Consider the following 16,309-nt stretch of genomic DNA (forward strand, 5'->3'; position numbering starts at 1 on the left):
TACAAGTTATTATATTTATATTGTAGAATTTCACCCGGTAATAATTTTAATAGGCTTGGTAAAAAGAATAAAGACTATTTACAATGTTGTACACTACTGTGGGCTTAAAAGTCACATTTGAAATAACTGAAATCCCAGAAGAAATGACCTGTCCCAAATCCTGAACATTTGGTTAAATTCTTTATAGAAATGTTCATAGGGGATAAATGGTCAACATGAATGTTTTGTTTGAGATCCTCAAGAAATATCCCAATGGAAGCTCAAACACTGAGACTTTGAGCCTTTTCATTCATGTTTTGCGCCAACTCATTGCTTTGATTTTTGCATGTAGACATATTCTCTCTCTCTCTCTCTCTCTCTCTCTCTCTCTCTCTCTCTTTGGTGTATATCGTCGTCGATCTCCCCTTACCTACGCGTCCTATCCAGAATAGCGCTACACCTCCTTCCGGAGCAATCAGGTGGCACCAACTTCAAGAGGAGAACATCTCTACTGCATCATTTTCTTGAGTCCATCATGCCATCGAGGAGGCTCCGATGTACCTTCACCACTCTGGAACGACTCATTTCATTGGAACGGTAATGTGTCACCTCAGAGGTCAGCCTTTAGAATGAGTTTCACGTTCCCTAAAAGCGAATCGACGACTTCCTTGCTGAGATCCTCCGCGCAGAGCAGGAGAGCAGCTCCACATCCCGACCACACCGGAGCCCGTCGGACTCATCATCAGCGTTCAGCGGCAGCTGCGGAGGCATCTGGAGCAGAGACCGCTTTAGAGGAGTCGTACTGGACGGCGGATTGCGATGCGAGCTCTAGGAGACCCCTGTGTCACCCCTCACTGGTCGCTAACAGGAATAGCCCGGAGAAGAGCCACCACCCACAACACTCCCACGGACACGCTCTTGCTACGGCTCACAGTCAGGAGGACCTGTCTGAGCTTCCAGATGGATGGGAGAGCCAGACAGCCAGACGACACCACCATCGCCATCATCACCATCATCATCATCATCATCACAACCGTCACCGCCACCGGTCCACCCGAGATGACCTGCCCCAGGAGCCCCGACCCAAACACTCTCACGCCGCTCGCATGCCCAACAGAACTCAATCTTTCTCCGATTGCAGGGACGAAACGGTTCTCTTTTGTGAGTCACACCAACTGGACCGGGCTCGACCGGGTTCGTACACGAGCAGAGAGGCGGGTCCACCCTCCACCGCCTCGTCCTCACCGGTGCCCGCATCCTCCAGCCGCACCTCCCGGAGATCAGGGCGCTCCAGCGCAGCATCCTGTGAAACAGACTTCAACCTGCGCCCGTACCTCAGCTCAGTGTTTGGACAGGTAAGGCCCGAGTCCATGCGGGTAATACAACATTCCAAATGGGTTGACTAAAATAATGTCTAAACTATATTTACACAATGCTATATCTTTTCTGGGTCCTTTAATAATTAGCGTTTCAGATGGCACAAGTGCCTTAAATAAGAGATGCTGTTACCTTGTTGGTTAGAGATATATATATCTATATACATTTTATTTGACATAAATATAATATAATATATATATTAATCAATTTGATGGAATTTTGTTATGAAATTTAAAATGCTTAAATCTTAAAAATGATTAAAAAAAAATCCTTGTAATTTTTTTATTAGGTTGTCACACAACAACCTCCCTGCAACGTTCTGGGAAGGTTATGGTTATAAAATGATAGCCCAATGAAGAGATGACCTGCTAATGTTTTTATTTCATAACTTTTGGGGGGAAATGGACACAGACGTTTCTGCGCACAGGCCTTCCTTAATGTGTAAAGCAATGATCATATTCACCCTCTTTTTATATACAAACCACATCTCTGTAGATTCATTACATGACTTTACCTATTCAATGTGATTTGTCACTTGATAGAATCAATTAAATGATCACCAGGTGCTAACAATAAAAGACGCACAATTAACTCTCAATACAGTTTACTGACCCAGATACATCTGAATGCAAATTTACAAAATCACCACAAGTCACATACAAGTATTACAAAATATACATGATTTTATACAATCACTAAACAAGAAGTCAAATGTAAAAGATCCAATCATTGAAACATCAGGTATACACCGTCATTAATCAATGTTAGTGTTCACATTTTGAATTTCTGTTGATGTCCTATGTCAAAGAATATATATCGTCAATGGAATGTTTAATTATAAAATAGAAGAAAGAAATATAAAGATACCCCCCCCCCCCCAAAAAAAAATGTTTCCTAGAACGTTAGGAGTTGGTTCAACACTGGCTGAAATCTTGTTGAGTTAAAGGCTGGAAATGATCTGGAAGTTTATGTCGGAAAACACAGACCAGATCAGACCCATTAATTAGATATGGCTTTGAGGTCAGAGTTATTTTCAATGTAACCGTGTAAGTAAGACAAATAGTAAAAAAAAAAACAGAAACCCTTGTTAGATTAAAAGGTAAAAATGAACAAGGCAGGCTGCGTGTTAGAAAACATGAGCAAATCAAACTAATTTTGAGATCCACCTTCAAGGTCAGAGGTGTTCTCACTGTAACTATTGCCTGTACTGTATCATGCATGTTGAAACGGTTGGAGAATTTCAATGGCATTCACTGGCATCTCACATTTACTGTAAAAAACCTTCTGTTTTGCAAGTGTGTTGTTTAGGCTGCCAGCCTCAGATGCCATATGAATCAGTGATGCTGGCTTAGAGTCTCTGTCTCTCACTCTGTGCGTGTGTAAACACACAATTTACCAGAAATGCAGTGTAATATGCTTTGGATCACAGGGGTGACACATTCTCTATCTCTCTGTCTGAATTCCAAAAGCATGCCTTGGAGCATTGAAATGAGAATGACAAAAATGTCCCTGGATGACAATGCCACTCTCCCTTCTTAAATCTCTTTAATGGTAAACCAGATATGGTCTCCTTTTCCCTTTTATGCTATTCTTAGTCTCACTCTCTTTTGTTCCCATATGTGTGTGCGTTTCATTCCTCCAATATGTTTTTGTATCTACTGTCAAAATGTCCCACCTCTTGTTCTCTTACTGATGTTTACTGAGGTTACAGTGACCTATATGGTCTGCTGGGAGATCAAGAATGAGATTCAGGAGAGAGTGAGGGTGTGAAGGAGAGATATATAAATAGAGAGAGAGAGAGAGAGAGAGAGAGAGAATGAATGAATGAATGAATGAATGAATGAAAAGATGATTGTTAATGGAATGGATCAAATACTGTTTTTAATTCTGGTGTCAGTATTGTTGGAAATATATAAAGTATATGAGATCAAATCATTTTTGTTTATGCACAATTTTTCAGACATAATCAGACAGCACTTGCACATGCATAAAAATGACAATGGGCTTGAGGGATAATAGTTAAAGGAATAGTTCAGTTGAAAAATGAAAATTCTGTCATTATTAACTTACCCCCATGTCGTTCCAAACCAATTTTTTTTCCTTATGCGGAACACAAAAGGAAATATTTGTAAGTACATATCACAATTGCTGATTTGTTAGACTCACTTTAAAGCTTAATAAGCACCCAAAAGTGTCATAAAACTAGCCCATGTGTCTTGTGTGTCATATTCCAAGTCCTCTGAAGACATACGATCACTTTGTGTGATGAATAGATTGAAATTTAAGAAGCTTTTAAGTGGAGTTCAGGTTTCAGTTTTCTTTCTCATTGATTTAGCTACTCTTTATAATTACTCTCAATCATACTGTACCTCACTGAACAGAAGACAATTTTAAACAGAATATACTACAGCTAGTTCTGGTCCATAAATTTTATTGGACAAGTGGTGTTCTATGAGTGCTGATATTTAGTATCATAGCAATGGGACTGTTTGTATCACTCCGCTTGCGGCTTGTCAAACTTGCAACGGTTGATCCTGCTTTGGCTTCATTTGGAACTATTTTTGTTGGCAGAACAAAACTAGACAAGCTGAAGCCTAATTTGTACTATGCAAGAAGCCAAACTTTTTTTCTCCTGGAGGAACTAAACACCCCAGGTGAAGAAGCTACTACGTAAGGCACTGTTTTAAAATTAGTCCGTTGAGGGTGACATCACGGTTTTGAACATACTGTTCCAGCCACAGAAGTAATGCCAATATTGCAGGTATTTCTCTCCATGTATTGCCACTTTCAGTGCCGTTTCGCTTCTTTGCCTTATTAAAGGTGTCACGGAGCCCTTTCTGCTTTTGCAGACAAGTTATCTTATCTGACTTCATAAAAAATGCAATCTCTCTCCAGACATTTGTCATGTCCACATTGTCTTTGTGGAGTTTTTGTTGTGAATATTATAAAAAGTGTACTTCTGCACAATCACTGAGAGACAGGCTTCAAAGTTATCCATTTTTAATGACAGTATCCTAGGTAACTACTCCTCAGCTGGCACGCACATTTGTAAATAAAAAACGTAGTGTCAAACCACACCCATAATTAGTTTTAACCAATCATCAACGCTCGTCGAATAGCTGAGTTTTCAGTCATTTCAGATAGGAACATAACCAGACTTTCTTCACTACATGTGGGAATGGCTCACCTATTTGTAATGATCATTTGTTAACTTGAGTGACTGCTCAATTGTGAGGTGTTTAAAGGTTACAGTAATTAATAGCCTACCCACCTCTGATTTCTTCACACTTTGACAGGTTATATTCTCCTTTCTCATGTCTGCTTGTATGGCAAGAATTCTCAGCTTGATAGATTAATGCTCTTTTCCAGAGCCTTACCCTGTCACAGTAGCCTAATGCATTCTAGAGTTATGACCCAAGAGCAGAGGAACAGTTTAAAGGATTTATTAACAATAATAATGAGCAGTCACTGGGTTGAGGAATGTAGAAAATCCCGACACCGGCTGCAGCATCGGGAAGCGATCTCCAATAGCTTGTCTGTTGTAATCATGCAAGGGGCAATCCGTGAAAAGTGTGTTCGTAGGATGAGTGTGTGCATTGTGGAAGTCAGGAACAGATTCATAGAATCCTCCGTTGAAGCTTAGTGAGATGTAGAACAACGGCCAGCAGAGATGAGCGAACTTAACTCCCGACACACGGGCAGAGACAAAGTATCCTCCTTGGAAGACCAGCTGACTTGCAGCAATACTAGACGGCAATCACACACACAACACGCAGGCAACAAACAGATACACAAGACAGGGCCAACTAGGCAGAGAGAGTGAGGTTAATACTCAACATCAAACAACAATCTAGCAAATCTACATAGAACACGACAGGCTTAAGAAGGGAGTGAACTAAAAGAGAACAGGTGTTGCTTGGCACGCTAATCAGTGACATGATCAGCGCTTCCCTGGGAACAATCAATGTTGGAAACACATGGAAACACTGATCATGCATGCCAGCCGCGCCTGCGAGACAAGAGGGAGAGAAAATGACAAAACATACAAAAAAACCCGACAAACTCACCGGAGCCGTGACACTTGGGAACTGCCTTTGCAGTTGAATTTTTCACCTTCACACGTTTTTCTTTGTGTGTATGATTGAGAACAGGTGAAAAGGTATATGATTGAGAACTGTGAAACACATAGTGTGATTCTGTTGCATTGCATGTGTTTGCATGCCTATAGTGACTGTGTGTTGACAGGATGAGAGTTGACAGTTAAAAGTTAGTGGAGCTCTAAAGTTCAATAGAGAGCTTGAATAAGGGACAGAGGGAGAGATAAAATGAAACTACCAGAGGAAGAGAGGCAGCAAAGGGCTTCTACTTGTTTTCTCAAGATGAATCATCTTGTGGAGAAAAAGAGAGGGGAAAATAGAGATGGATGGATTATGACAGATAAACAGGTGCACGTGAGAGAGGGAGAGACAGAGAAAGAGATTCTTATAGTACAAAAACAGAGCCAGAAAATAACATTTAACTGTTTGTCACAGATAACAGACTAATATAAAACAGAAAGCTCTTTATGGCCTCTGTATCCACTCTTTATGTTTGACACTATGTAAGCTTGTATGCATCTATGGCTATGACATTTCTAAAAGGTTTATAAATACTTTAAGGCTCACAATAAAGGCAATAGGAATGGGAGCCTGCTGATTGTGACATATTTACATTGTGCAACTACAAGTTTCCTTTACTGTGCAGTACCAAGGTAAAGCAATGGTATCAGATTGAAATACCATGGTAATTTGATATAGTACTGTATATGTACTGTATGTAGAGTGTGTGTGTGTGTGTGTGTGTGTGTGTGTGTGTGTGTGTGTGGTATTTTAGCTGTCTGTATAAATGATTGTTTGGACAAGAGACCAGGCCTCCAGCTGTGAGAATGGTAATATGCATGTCTGAATGAGACCCACTCTCCTCCCATTCTCTTAAACACACTCACACACAGACACACACACATATTGAGATTGAAAGAGAGAGAGAGAGGTTTGAGATTTGCCAGATATTATTTCTCATTTATAATCTCCTCCTCATTTGCAGAGCTTTATCTTTCGGTTGTATTATAATTCATCTTCTGCCCGTATATGGCTTCAGGAGATTTATATGGCAATGAAACACCCAGACTTCCCAATTCCCAATGTAGTGATTTTCAGAAAATTTCATTGGAGTGAAAATAATGGATGTTCTATAGTATTTTGTAATGGTTTTCCAAAATCTGAGCCCTGAGCATGTCTTGTTCCCTGTTTTTCCTAGCTGTGCTACCCAATTTCCCTGACTGACCTAGATTTAGCTGTAATTATTTGTGAAAGTCCAGTGCATTATGTGTAGTATCTGGGGTTATGGTCTTTGTATGAATTGAAGGTTTCAGGGCAAACCTTTGAAAACTCTGACTGCCTCTGACTAACAAGCTGTAATGACAAATTATCTGAAAAACTGATGAAAAGACTGAAGGAATAGACCTACTTCACAGCAGCGCCATCTTTGATTTTTGATGGGAATGGAAACGAGGCTGTGAGGGTTAGACAGTTAGGCAGTCTCTTCAGTGGGTGTTTTTGGATCTTTTCGCAGACAAAACATTGAAAAAATATCTTTCCAAGAACATTCAATAGACAACAAACTCCAGACAACATGAGTTGTGGAGAATCAGATGGGATCTAGGAGCTTTATACAGCTTTATACTGTGCGTTTAATTGACCAGCCTCTTTTCATTCCCATTAAAAAAATCAAAGATGGCGCTACTGTGTATAAGGTCTCTTGCAGGCACTCTGCTGCACCTCACCCCGCTGTGACTATATTCACAATATATTTTCCAAAATGGTTATAAGGTACCTCTCATATTTTGTTGCTTGAATATGTATAAATACTTTCACTTTACATAATGATACTTTCAGTCAAACATCTAAGAATTTTAAAAGTGTCCAGATCTCGATAACCAGGTTATCTATTTATTCGCTCAGACTGATCGCACTGTGAATTCAGCTTCAGGTGGTCAAAAGTTTTACTACTGAAATTGGTCTGTGCTTACCAAAATTTGAACCACTGCCCCCAGTGGCCGAAGCTAGAAGTGTTGTTGAGGTTAAATGTCCACAGGGTTGCTCCAAAAATGAGTTGTATTTTATTTTTATTTTTTGTATTTTTTATTTTTTATTATGTAATACAGTCAACAGGGATGTTTTTTTTTTTTTTTAACCCTACTCCCACCCCAAACTCTAACTTGAAATCTAACAATCAGTGGGGTAAAAGTGTAATTTTAGTGCAAAAAGGTTTGCAACATTTGCAATTTGTTTTTATGAAAGTGATTACTTGCTGGTTTCCAAGGGACCAGAATGTTGTGAAGTAGCACCACAGGGAAAGTTATTTATGTTAAAATAGATGCAAACATGACTGATGTGAGATAATATGCTTGTCAGTAATTCTGCAATATGGATTTGATTTGAGGGTACATGAACATTCGTAAGCAGCATGCCGATTTCCCATGTGATGATGTTGCTTTCGCAATGTAAAGTCTAAGCAATTCAAATATATATGTAGTTCGTCACATCTATGGGCTGTGTTTTTGAATAAACCACATGCTTCTCTCTCTCTCTCTCTCTCTCTCTCTCTCTCTCTCTCTCTCTCTCTACCTGTCTTACTCTGTCTTCCCCTTCTTCTCTGTTTACTGTTGCTGTGAGAGTGTATAGATCTGAAGAGCCAGTCTACACAATGTGTTCAGTAAACTGTTATGATTAATGAATGGAAAATGCTGGCTGGATTGCTTATTTTTATTAATGGGAATGCTTTCTGTCTCAATCTGTCTCTCTCTCTCTCTCTCACACACACACACACACATACACGCATTCACCACCCTGTGACAATCACAACACATATGGCTGTGTTTGAATAGGCATAAATAAAAACATTGCCGTGAATGGCAATTATCTGTTTTCAAGTATATGGAAAAAGGAAGAAAATGACTACAATTTCCAAATTTGGCAAAACAGACTATCATCAAAGGGTATTGAAATTTAACTTTCTTGATCAGACACTTGCACATTTCTAAGGATATTTCAATTACAACGCCCCCAAAATGTAATGAAATTCGGTCTATATCCTCAAATTGTTATCTTTTTTTATTATTATTATTTTTAACCTTTTTTGTATGTGCCATGTTTCATGAAAATTTGACTCTACGTTAAGTAGACTTAAGCCAGTTAGTCAATACTGGCCACACCTGAAAATTTCTTTGGTCTTGTATTTGCCAAATGATTTGCCAAATCAAAGTTTATTAAAAGTTTAAAGTATTTTTTTTTGTTTGTTTGTTTGTTTGTTTGTTTGTCAGGGATTCTTGAGCTGTGGCCTTGTGGTCAGTGTAGCTGCTTTGACATCCTAAACAGTGGTGCTTATATGGGAGACTCAGGTTTAAGTCCAACCCAGGCCATGCTCCTGTCCAGGTTCCTGTCCTCTCTCAACTATGTCTGTCAATAATAAGTTGTGAAAAATTGTGGATTGTTTTTAATCGAAAACCATGTCACCAGTGCCAAGTTAAAAAATCAAGTTAAAAATCACTTTTAAAAACACTTCTCAAGAAACCTGTGTTCTGCTCTATTCATGGTGCTGAGTCTAACTTTTTTCGCGCAAAGACCCGTTCTGTGTGAATGGCCCCAACAGCGGCACCTAAGGGCTGGTGAATGTCATTTAGCTTGCCTGTGTAGTGTTTGAGATTTGGGATCATTCAACCAAGAATTGTGTTTCTGCAGTAGCAGTTCTAGCTGGTATGGCGCCCTGGGAGATACCCACTTCAACACGCCGCCAAATTTATTGCTGCCCCCTCATGCCCCCCCCCCCCCCCCACAAGATGCCGCCCTGGGCAACTGCCCATGTCGCCCATGCCTAAATCCACCACTGTGCCTTTGCACTTTACGGTTGATGCCCAGAAATTTTATAATAATACGAAAATCTGAACAAAAATAAGAGCATTCCAGCACCTTGCTTGGACCCCAGATAAGTAATTTTTAGTAAGTTCATGTGTTTGTATTATCTAAAAGCAGGCCCACACGCATGCAGAACTCTGCAGAAAACTCAGTACATTTCCACAGAATCGAAATCCTAGTCGTTTATAAAATTCTACACATCCCCCGGAAAAAATATTTTTATCAAATATTTTGCCTAATTTGAACATGCTTTCAGTAACCAAAATGAGTGTAGTACTCTAGCTTATCATTTTTACATATTTCAATCTATTCCGCCAAATTCCACAGATTTAGTCTAAAGATAAGCGCGAAAAGTGTGGAAAAAGTCTGCAGATTCTGTCTGGTTCTGTCTATAATCAATTTTGAAATGGATATATGTACAGGTCTGACTTGCAGTCCTTAAAGGAAAGTCTTGTGCACTCATCTCAATTTCGATGACCTAAATATAACAAGCAGGAATTGTGATACTGCCTAATTGTAAGAAAAAGTGAAGTTAATTTCATGTATATATAAACAAAGCTAAAAAAAGTCCCTACTTTGTACCTCAAAGTTTCAAAAGCTAAAGGCTCTGTTTACTCTATCTCTCTACTTTTGGTCTTAAATTGTTCCTCTAGGTGGCAGCAAATACTAGTAAAATTATTTTTTTCTATCGCCTTCTATCACAGTATACAGATCTGAAAGGCAGGGAACACTCCAACGCATCTTAAAAAATCTTGTTAAAAAAGATTCAAAAGCTTGTATTAAAGGCTCTGTTTGCTCATCTCCCTACTTTTAGTCTTAGATCATTCCACTAGATGGCAGCAAACACTAGAAAAAATATTTTTTTCTCTGTCACTTTCTATCACAATATACTATGGAAGACAGATCCCGCCACATAATAATAATTTAAAAAAAGAGGTAATTCTGACTTATTATCTCACAATTATGACTTTTTTCTCACGATTGAGAGATATAAAGTCTCAATTCCGAGATATATAGTCACAATTTAAGAATAAAGCCAAAAATCACAAATAAACCGTGAATAAATTGTAGCAACTGCGTGATAAAAACTCAGAATTGCAACTTTATTTCTTGCAATTTCAACTTAATAAATTACAATCGCGAGATATAAAGTCGAAATTATGCGTTTTTATCATGCAATTGCGAGTTTATATCACTTAATTGTGACTTTATTTTTGCATTTGCAGTGGCGTTTCTCATCATTGTGTTGCATTCTCTCGATGCAACAATCTTACAAATATGTAATTAGCACAATTAAGTTAAAGAGTATATAACCATACTGTCTGGGCATAAAACATTTTACTAAAACAGCCAACTTTTTTGTAGCTACAGAATAAAGCCAGCAAACGCTCAGATGCACTTTCATTGTCTGTCGTACATAAGGGACCGTCTAAAAATTCCACCCACTGTGCTAACATTTTGGGAAATATGACATGTAATAAGTCAATCTGGCAGCCTAATACAATCTTCAGAGTCTTAAAATGTATTTTCACAGTTTTTTTTAAAAAAAATATATAACTTCTATGTAATAGGCATAAGTCAGTTGACTGAATGCTTGGACACCGCCGATGTTTTAGCACAAATTTTTCTAGTGTTTGCTGCCACATAGTGCAATGATCTAAGACTAAATGTAGTGAGATCCAGCAAACAGAGCCTTTATTACAAGCTTTTGAAGCTTCTTTATTACAAGATTTTTGAAGCTCCGTCGCAGCATCCCTTGCCTTTCAGATCTGTATATTGTGATAGAAGGTGATAGAAAAAACAAAATTGTTTCTTGTGTTTGCTGCCATCTAGCAACTTCAGTACAAGACTCAGTACAGAATGTGAGGCCTAGGTGTGATATTAAGAATAGTTTGACTAAAACTTCTACTGGAACTAGTTCTGCTTACTCGCAAGATCACAGAATGAGCAGAGAAGGAAACAGATTTTTATATAGCCTAGAGAGATATGCCTTTGAAAACCAATCTTAATATTTCACATTCAGTGTATGTGTGACTTTGCCCTTGCATGTTTGTTTCTTGCATTAGCAATTTAGCTTTTCTTGTCTGCATGCTCAAGCGTAGGTGTATGTATTTTCATTGTATAAATCTCTGCTCATTTGTTTTGGTCTACAATTTAGGTTGCATGTTCTTGCAAGCGTGTTGAATGTCATGGTCTTACGTCAGTAATGACTGCGTGTTTACTCTCTTTTCTTCCCCCATGGTTAATGCTACAGCCTCTGTTCTTCTCTCTTTCCTCCATCGCCTTTAAAGGCTGTCACTGTTAGGTGAGGAGTGTTTTTTTCTCTGTCTCAAGCATGTTGACGGGATTTGTTCAGTCAGTTGTTACACTGGAGAAATGCCATTGCTCATTCTTGCCACTATAAAACGAGTCCTAAACGCAAACTGTCTGTCTTTGAACAACAATGGGAATGCTGATTAATCAAGGTTTTCTGGTAATGGAACCATCTTCTGAAGAACTTGATTACCTGGATGACCGTTTTATTGTGAGGGACTGAGGTTTTGTTTTTTCGGGGTTGTTATTTCTTTAAGGTTCACCTTTGCTGATGTTTTGACATTTTCTTTCTCTTCTGTCTTTTGTTGTAACAGAATCGAGAACTGAGACCAGAGGAGATCGATGGTAAGTTTTCCGCACTGTTCTTTTTCAGTAGCACCCATATTATGAGATGACTCAAAGTGAATAGTTTAAAAATGTATTTTAGCTATTGTTTTCTAAAAAAAACATTTTATAAAATCCTGTTCTTTTTTGTTGAGTGAAGAGTTGCGAGAAGCGTTTAAGGAGTTTGATAAAGATAAAGATGGCTATATCGGCTGTAAGGACCTGGGTAACTGCATGAGAACCATGGGCTACATGCCCACTGAGATGGAACTAATCGAACTGAGCCAACAAATAAACATGAATTGTAAGTTTCTGTGTGTGCACACTTCATCCATAACAAGCCATGTCTTTTCATTATGAAATATTGACTACATTCTTTATTTTTCTCTCAGTAGGTGGCCATGTGGATTTTGAAGATTTTGTAGGATTGATGGGACCTAAACTGCTTGCTGAGACAGCAGACATGATTGGCATAAAAGAGCTCAGAAATGCCTTTAAAGAGGTAATTGGAGAGGGAGAAAGAATACAATTATTCATACACAAGCAAATAAATGGGGACCAAAAGTCTGAGACCACACTGAAAATCTGGAATTGAAAATCTCATTTAAACTTGGAAATCAAAGAAACATTAAAATTGAAAATAAATAAGAAATGTTTTTAGATATTTATGATTCTGCACTTTTCTATATAATCTATTAATCAAATAAGCAAATTTGTGACACTGACCGTGTTAACTACTTTGTACAAAGCTCACATTTCCATGCTTCCATTGAAGCACACAAGATGCTCTTTTAAACATTCTCAGATCATGCTGGGAACGCATGGATTATCAGCTCTGGCACAAACTTGATTTTGGAATAAACTTCTGAGTTTGTGCAACTGAGTGCATTTTGTCATTAGCAAAAGTTGTCCTTTGAAATACTAGGAAATTCTGAAATTAATTTACATTTTTCAATAATTCAACTTTTCTAAAAAATTACATATTATATTATATCCTATACTATATTATACATTATGTTAATTAATAATAATGATAATAATAATAATTAATACTAATTGTATTATTTTATAAACAAAAATATGATCATATAAGTATTATATTTTTAATATATTAACAATATATTAATTAGTTCGTAATCATGTATATTATTATTATTATTAAAAATTAATTAGAAAAACAAATTTTCTAGTGGTTTCAGACTTGTCGACCCCAAGGTATACAGATATAAACATATCTGTTTTCTTTGTCTCGCTGTCAGTTTGATACAAATGGAGATGGGGAAATAAGCACCGGAGAGCTGAGAGAAGCTATGAGGAAGCTCCTGGGACAGCAGGTAAGTGATTTTGGTGCATCTGTGTGGATGTGCTTAAATCACCTGATTTTAACATATTATTTTATCTGTTAGGTTGGTCATCGAGACCTAGAGGACATACTGAGAGACATTGACCTAAATGGAGATGGCCGAGTAGACTTTGAAGGTAAGAATCCCAATAACACCAATATATATATATATATACAGTATATCTATATATATAAACAATGGATGTATAGCAACCATTTATGTGATATTATGTTATATGATGTTATATGATATATTATGTGATATCAAGTTTGTGTTTTTTCTCTCTGTCCTTTTTAGAGTTTGTGCGTATGGTTTCCCGTTGAAAGGATGGTTTTCATATGGTGTCTCCATAAAGTGAGATGCTGTACTGCTTCCTGCTGGTCAAAGCTGACAGAATATTAGACTACTGCAAGAAAAGCCTTGCTGAGCCAGTGTTTTAGAGTTTAAAAATTTACAACTGGACTTTTTGGGGGGGGGGGGGGTACTGATGACCACTCATGCACGTACAAATAAGTATACATATAGACTGTAGCCTAGTGTCTCTGCAATTTCAACCATGCGAGACCAAACAATATGTTTTTTTACATGCACATTTGAATGAGGGTACCAATGTTTAATGATGGCAATATTACATTATGTGTTGTCCCTGTGTGTCTCTGTGTGATAAACTAGGTGAAGAAAATTATGTTGAGTGTTTTTAAAGCCACACTCTATGTTTTTTTCTTTGTGTGTGTGTATAGTTGGCACGTTAATGCCATGAACACATTGACTTTGTGATAATATGCTATACACAACTTGAGTCAAGGTCAGCTACTCCACTGTGAGCCAAAAATTCCTGTTTTGACTCTATATCTATAACTTTTTTCTTTTTTTTTCACAGTGTTTGCCTTTAAAACAAATATATACCACTGTGCAGCCCATTTAGGTGCAGTGTAAGAAGAAAAAAACTATAGTTCAGAAAATACTGTTGCTGGAATAAATGTTTGACATATGGATTTTAAGAGTCATAACTGAGGAGTTTTTAAATTTAGAAATGATAGTGAAAGCTTTGATCAGAATCACAATTGTTTTTTTTTTAATCCCCTTTTCTCCCCAATTTGGAATGCCCAATTCCAAATGCGCTCTAAGTTCTCGTGGTGGCACAGTGACTCGCCTCAATCTGGGTGGCGGAGGACGAATCTCAGTTGAGACAGTCAATCCGCGCATCTTATCATGTGGCTTGTTGATCGCGTTACCGCGAAGACGTAGCGCGTGTGGAGGCTTCACGCTATTCTCCACGGCATCCACGCACAACTCACCATGCGCCCCACCGTGAGCGAGAACCACATTATAGCGACCACGATGTGGTTAACTCATGTGACTCTACCCTCCCTAGCAACCAGGCCAATTTGGTTGCTTAGGAGACCTGGCTGGAGTTACTCAGCACGCCCTGGATTCGAACTCGTGACTCCAGGGGTGGTAGTCAGCGTCAATACTTGCTGAACTACCCAGAATCCCCCCAGAATCACTATTTTTAGTAGTCATGACATACTTATCAGACAACTAATTTCAGGAGCAGTCACAGTCCTAATCTGCATAGGCCTATTTTCATCAAGGCAAAGTATTCTGATATAATACAAAACTGACAAAATAACCACATGCTTGAGGAACAAAAGTGAAGAAGACTTATTTATTTGATTTACTTTATGCCTGTTTGTGTGACCAGACATTTTGTAGAATACTGTCTTAAACTGTAATCTGATCAGACTTCTTGCATGCAAAAAAAAAAAAAAAAAAAAAAAAAAAAAAAAAATGTAATATGGTGGTTTTAATACATTGTAACAAATGAAGCAAGTAAAAAACTGTCTATAGCTCATATATTTTTCATCAAAATATTTGTGTAAGCTTCATTACTTTAGGCTTGGTCAGTTTTTGAGTTGTAGTTTATTTCTTAACAAAAGGTTTGCTCACAACTTATGTTCAAGAAAATCTATTAATATGCATGAGCAGCAACAATTTTGCTTGTGTCTGCTCAGCTGTTCTCCAAATCATTCAGCAACGCATCACTTTCCCAGCGGCTGGAACAGACTGTTCTTGTTGTCATGGCAACTGGCTTTTTCCTCCGGACCAAAACGGAACAGAATTCTTGCTCTTTTTTTTTTTTTATTCTGAAAGAAGTACAACAAGCCTAAAAATGCTGCCACTCTGTGGTAAAAACATCATGATGGTTTTGGATTTGAAAACATCCTGTAAATGCAGCATGAAAAGTAAGCAACTAAATTAATTTAATTCTGCATATTATACAGCTCAATCAGTACAGCTGTGAGGAGTGCAAAATATATTTGTATAATATAATATAAAAATAAATAAAATAATTCTAAGTCATTTTAATTCAATAATAAATATAAGAAGAATAAGTATATAAATAATAACAATAATAAAATAATAACATACATGGTAATTAATTAATTATTATTAATTTACTACTTTCATGACAATATATTATTATGATATATATATATATATATATATATATATATATATATATATATATATATATATATATATATATATATAAAATAATAATTATTATTAATTATTAATATTATTGTTGACAAATATATCTTGCACTCCTGACAGCTGTGGTGATTGAGCTGTTTAATAAATATATATATAATATATGTAATATAATGTAATATAATAATGAATAAATATAATATTTCTTCTAATTAGTAGTAATATTACAATAGTAATAATAATAATAGATATTATTATTAATTAATTATTGTTATTAGTATATTAAAAGCATACTTCTTATATTAGAATATATTATTTTATATAAAATAATAAAACATTAATTATTAATACCTTTATTATTAATATAATATAATATAATATAATACAGGTACTTTCAAATTTAAATATTGAACTTTGGAGCAAAGTTCTGGCCAAGAGTAATAAAACTCGTTCATTTTCGACCTGTTCTGCCTGATTCTACATCTACATAACCCCGCCCACTCATCGTTGCTCGTACGCACAACA

General features: G+C 37.1%; 1 protein-coding gene across 2 annotated transcripts; it reads left to right on the forward strand.

Moving 5' to 3' along the window:
• Nucleotides 1-471: 471 nt before the first annotated feature.
• On the forward strand, nucleotides 472-15,061 carry cabp1a (calcium binding protein 1a). Of its 2 annotated transcripts, none has more exons than XM_051669203.1 (7): nucleotides 472-1,334; nucleotides 11,936-11,966; nucleotides 12,106-12,249; nucleotides 12,338-12,447; nucleotides 13,205-13,279; nucleotides 13,352-13,424; nucleotides 13,586-15,061. In XM_051669203.1, exons 1-7 carry the CDS (start codon nucleotides 609-611, stop codon nucleotides 13,609-13,611), a joined length of 1,185 nt encoding a protein of 394 aa, XP_051525163.1. In that variant the 5' UTR covers nucleotides 472-608; the 3' UTR covers nucleotides 13,612-15,061. The 2 variants fall into 2 exon arrangements, with proteins under 2 accessions (XP_051525163.1, XP_051525164.1); XM_051669204.1 differs by lacking the exon at nucleotides 472-1,334 and adding an exon at nucleotides 11,711-11,832.
• Nucleotides 15,062-16,309: the final 1,248 nt, after the last annotated feature.

This window comes from Myxocyprinus asiaticus, chromosome 33 (assembly GCF_019703515.2).
Source record: "Myxocyprinus asiaticus isolate MX2 ecotype Aquarium Trade chromosome 33, UBuf_Myxa_2, whole genome shotgun sequence".
NCBI classification, from domain to species: domain Eukaryota; kingdom Metazoa; phylum Chordata; class Actinopteri; order Cypriniformes; family Catostomidae; genus Myxocyprinus; species Myxocyprinus asiaticus.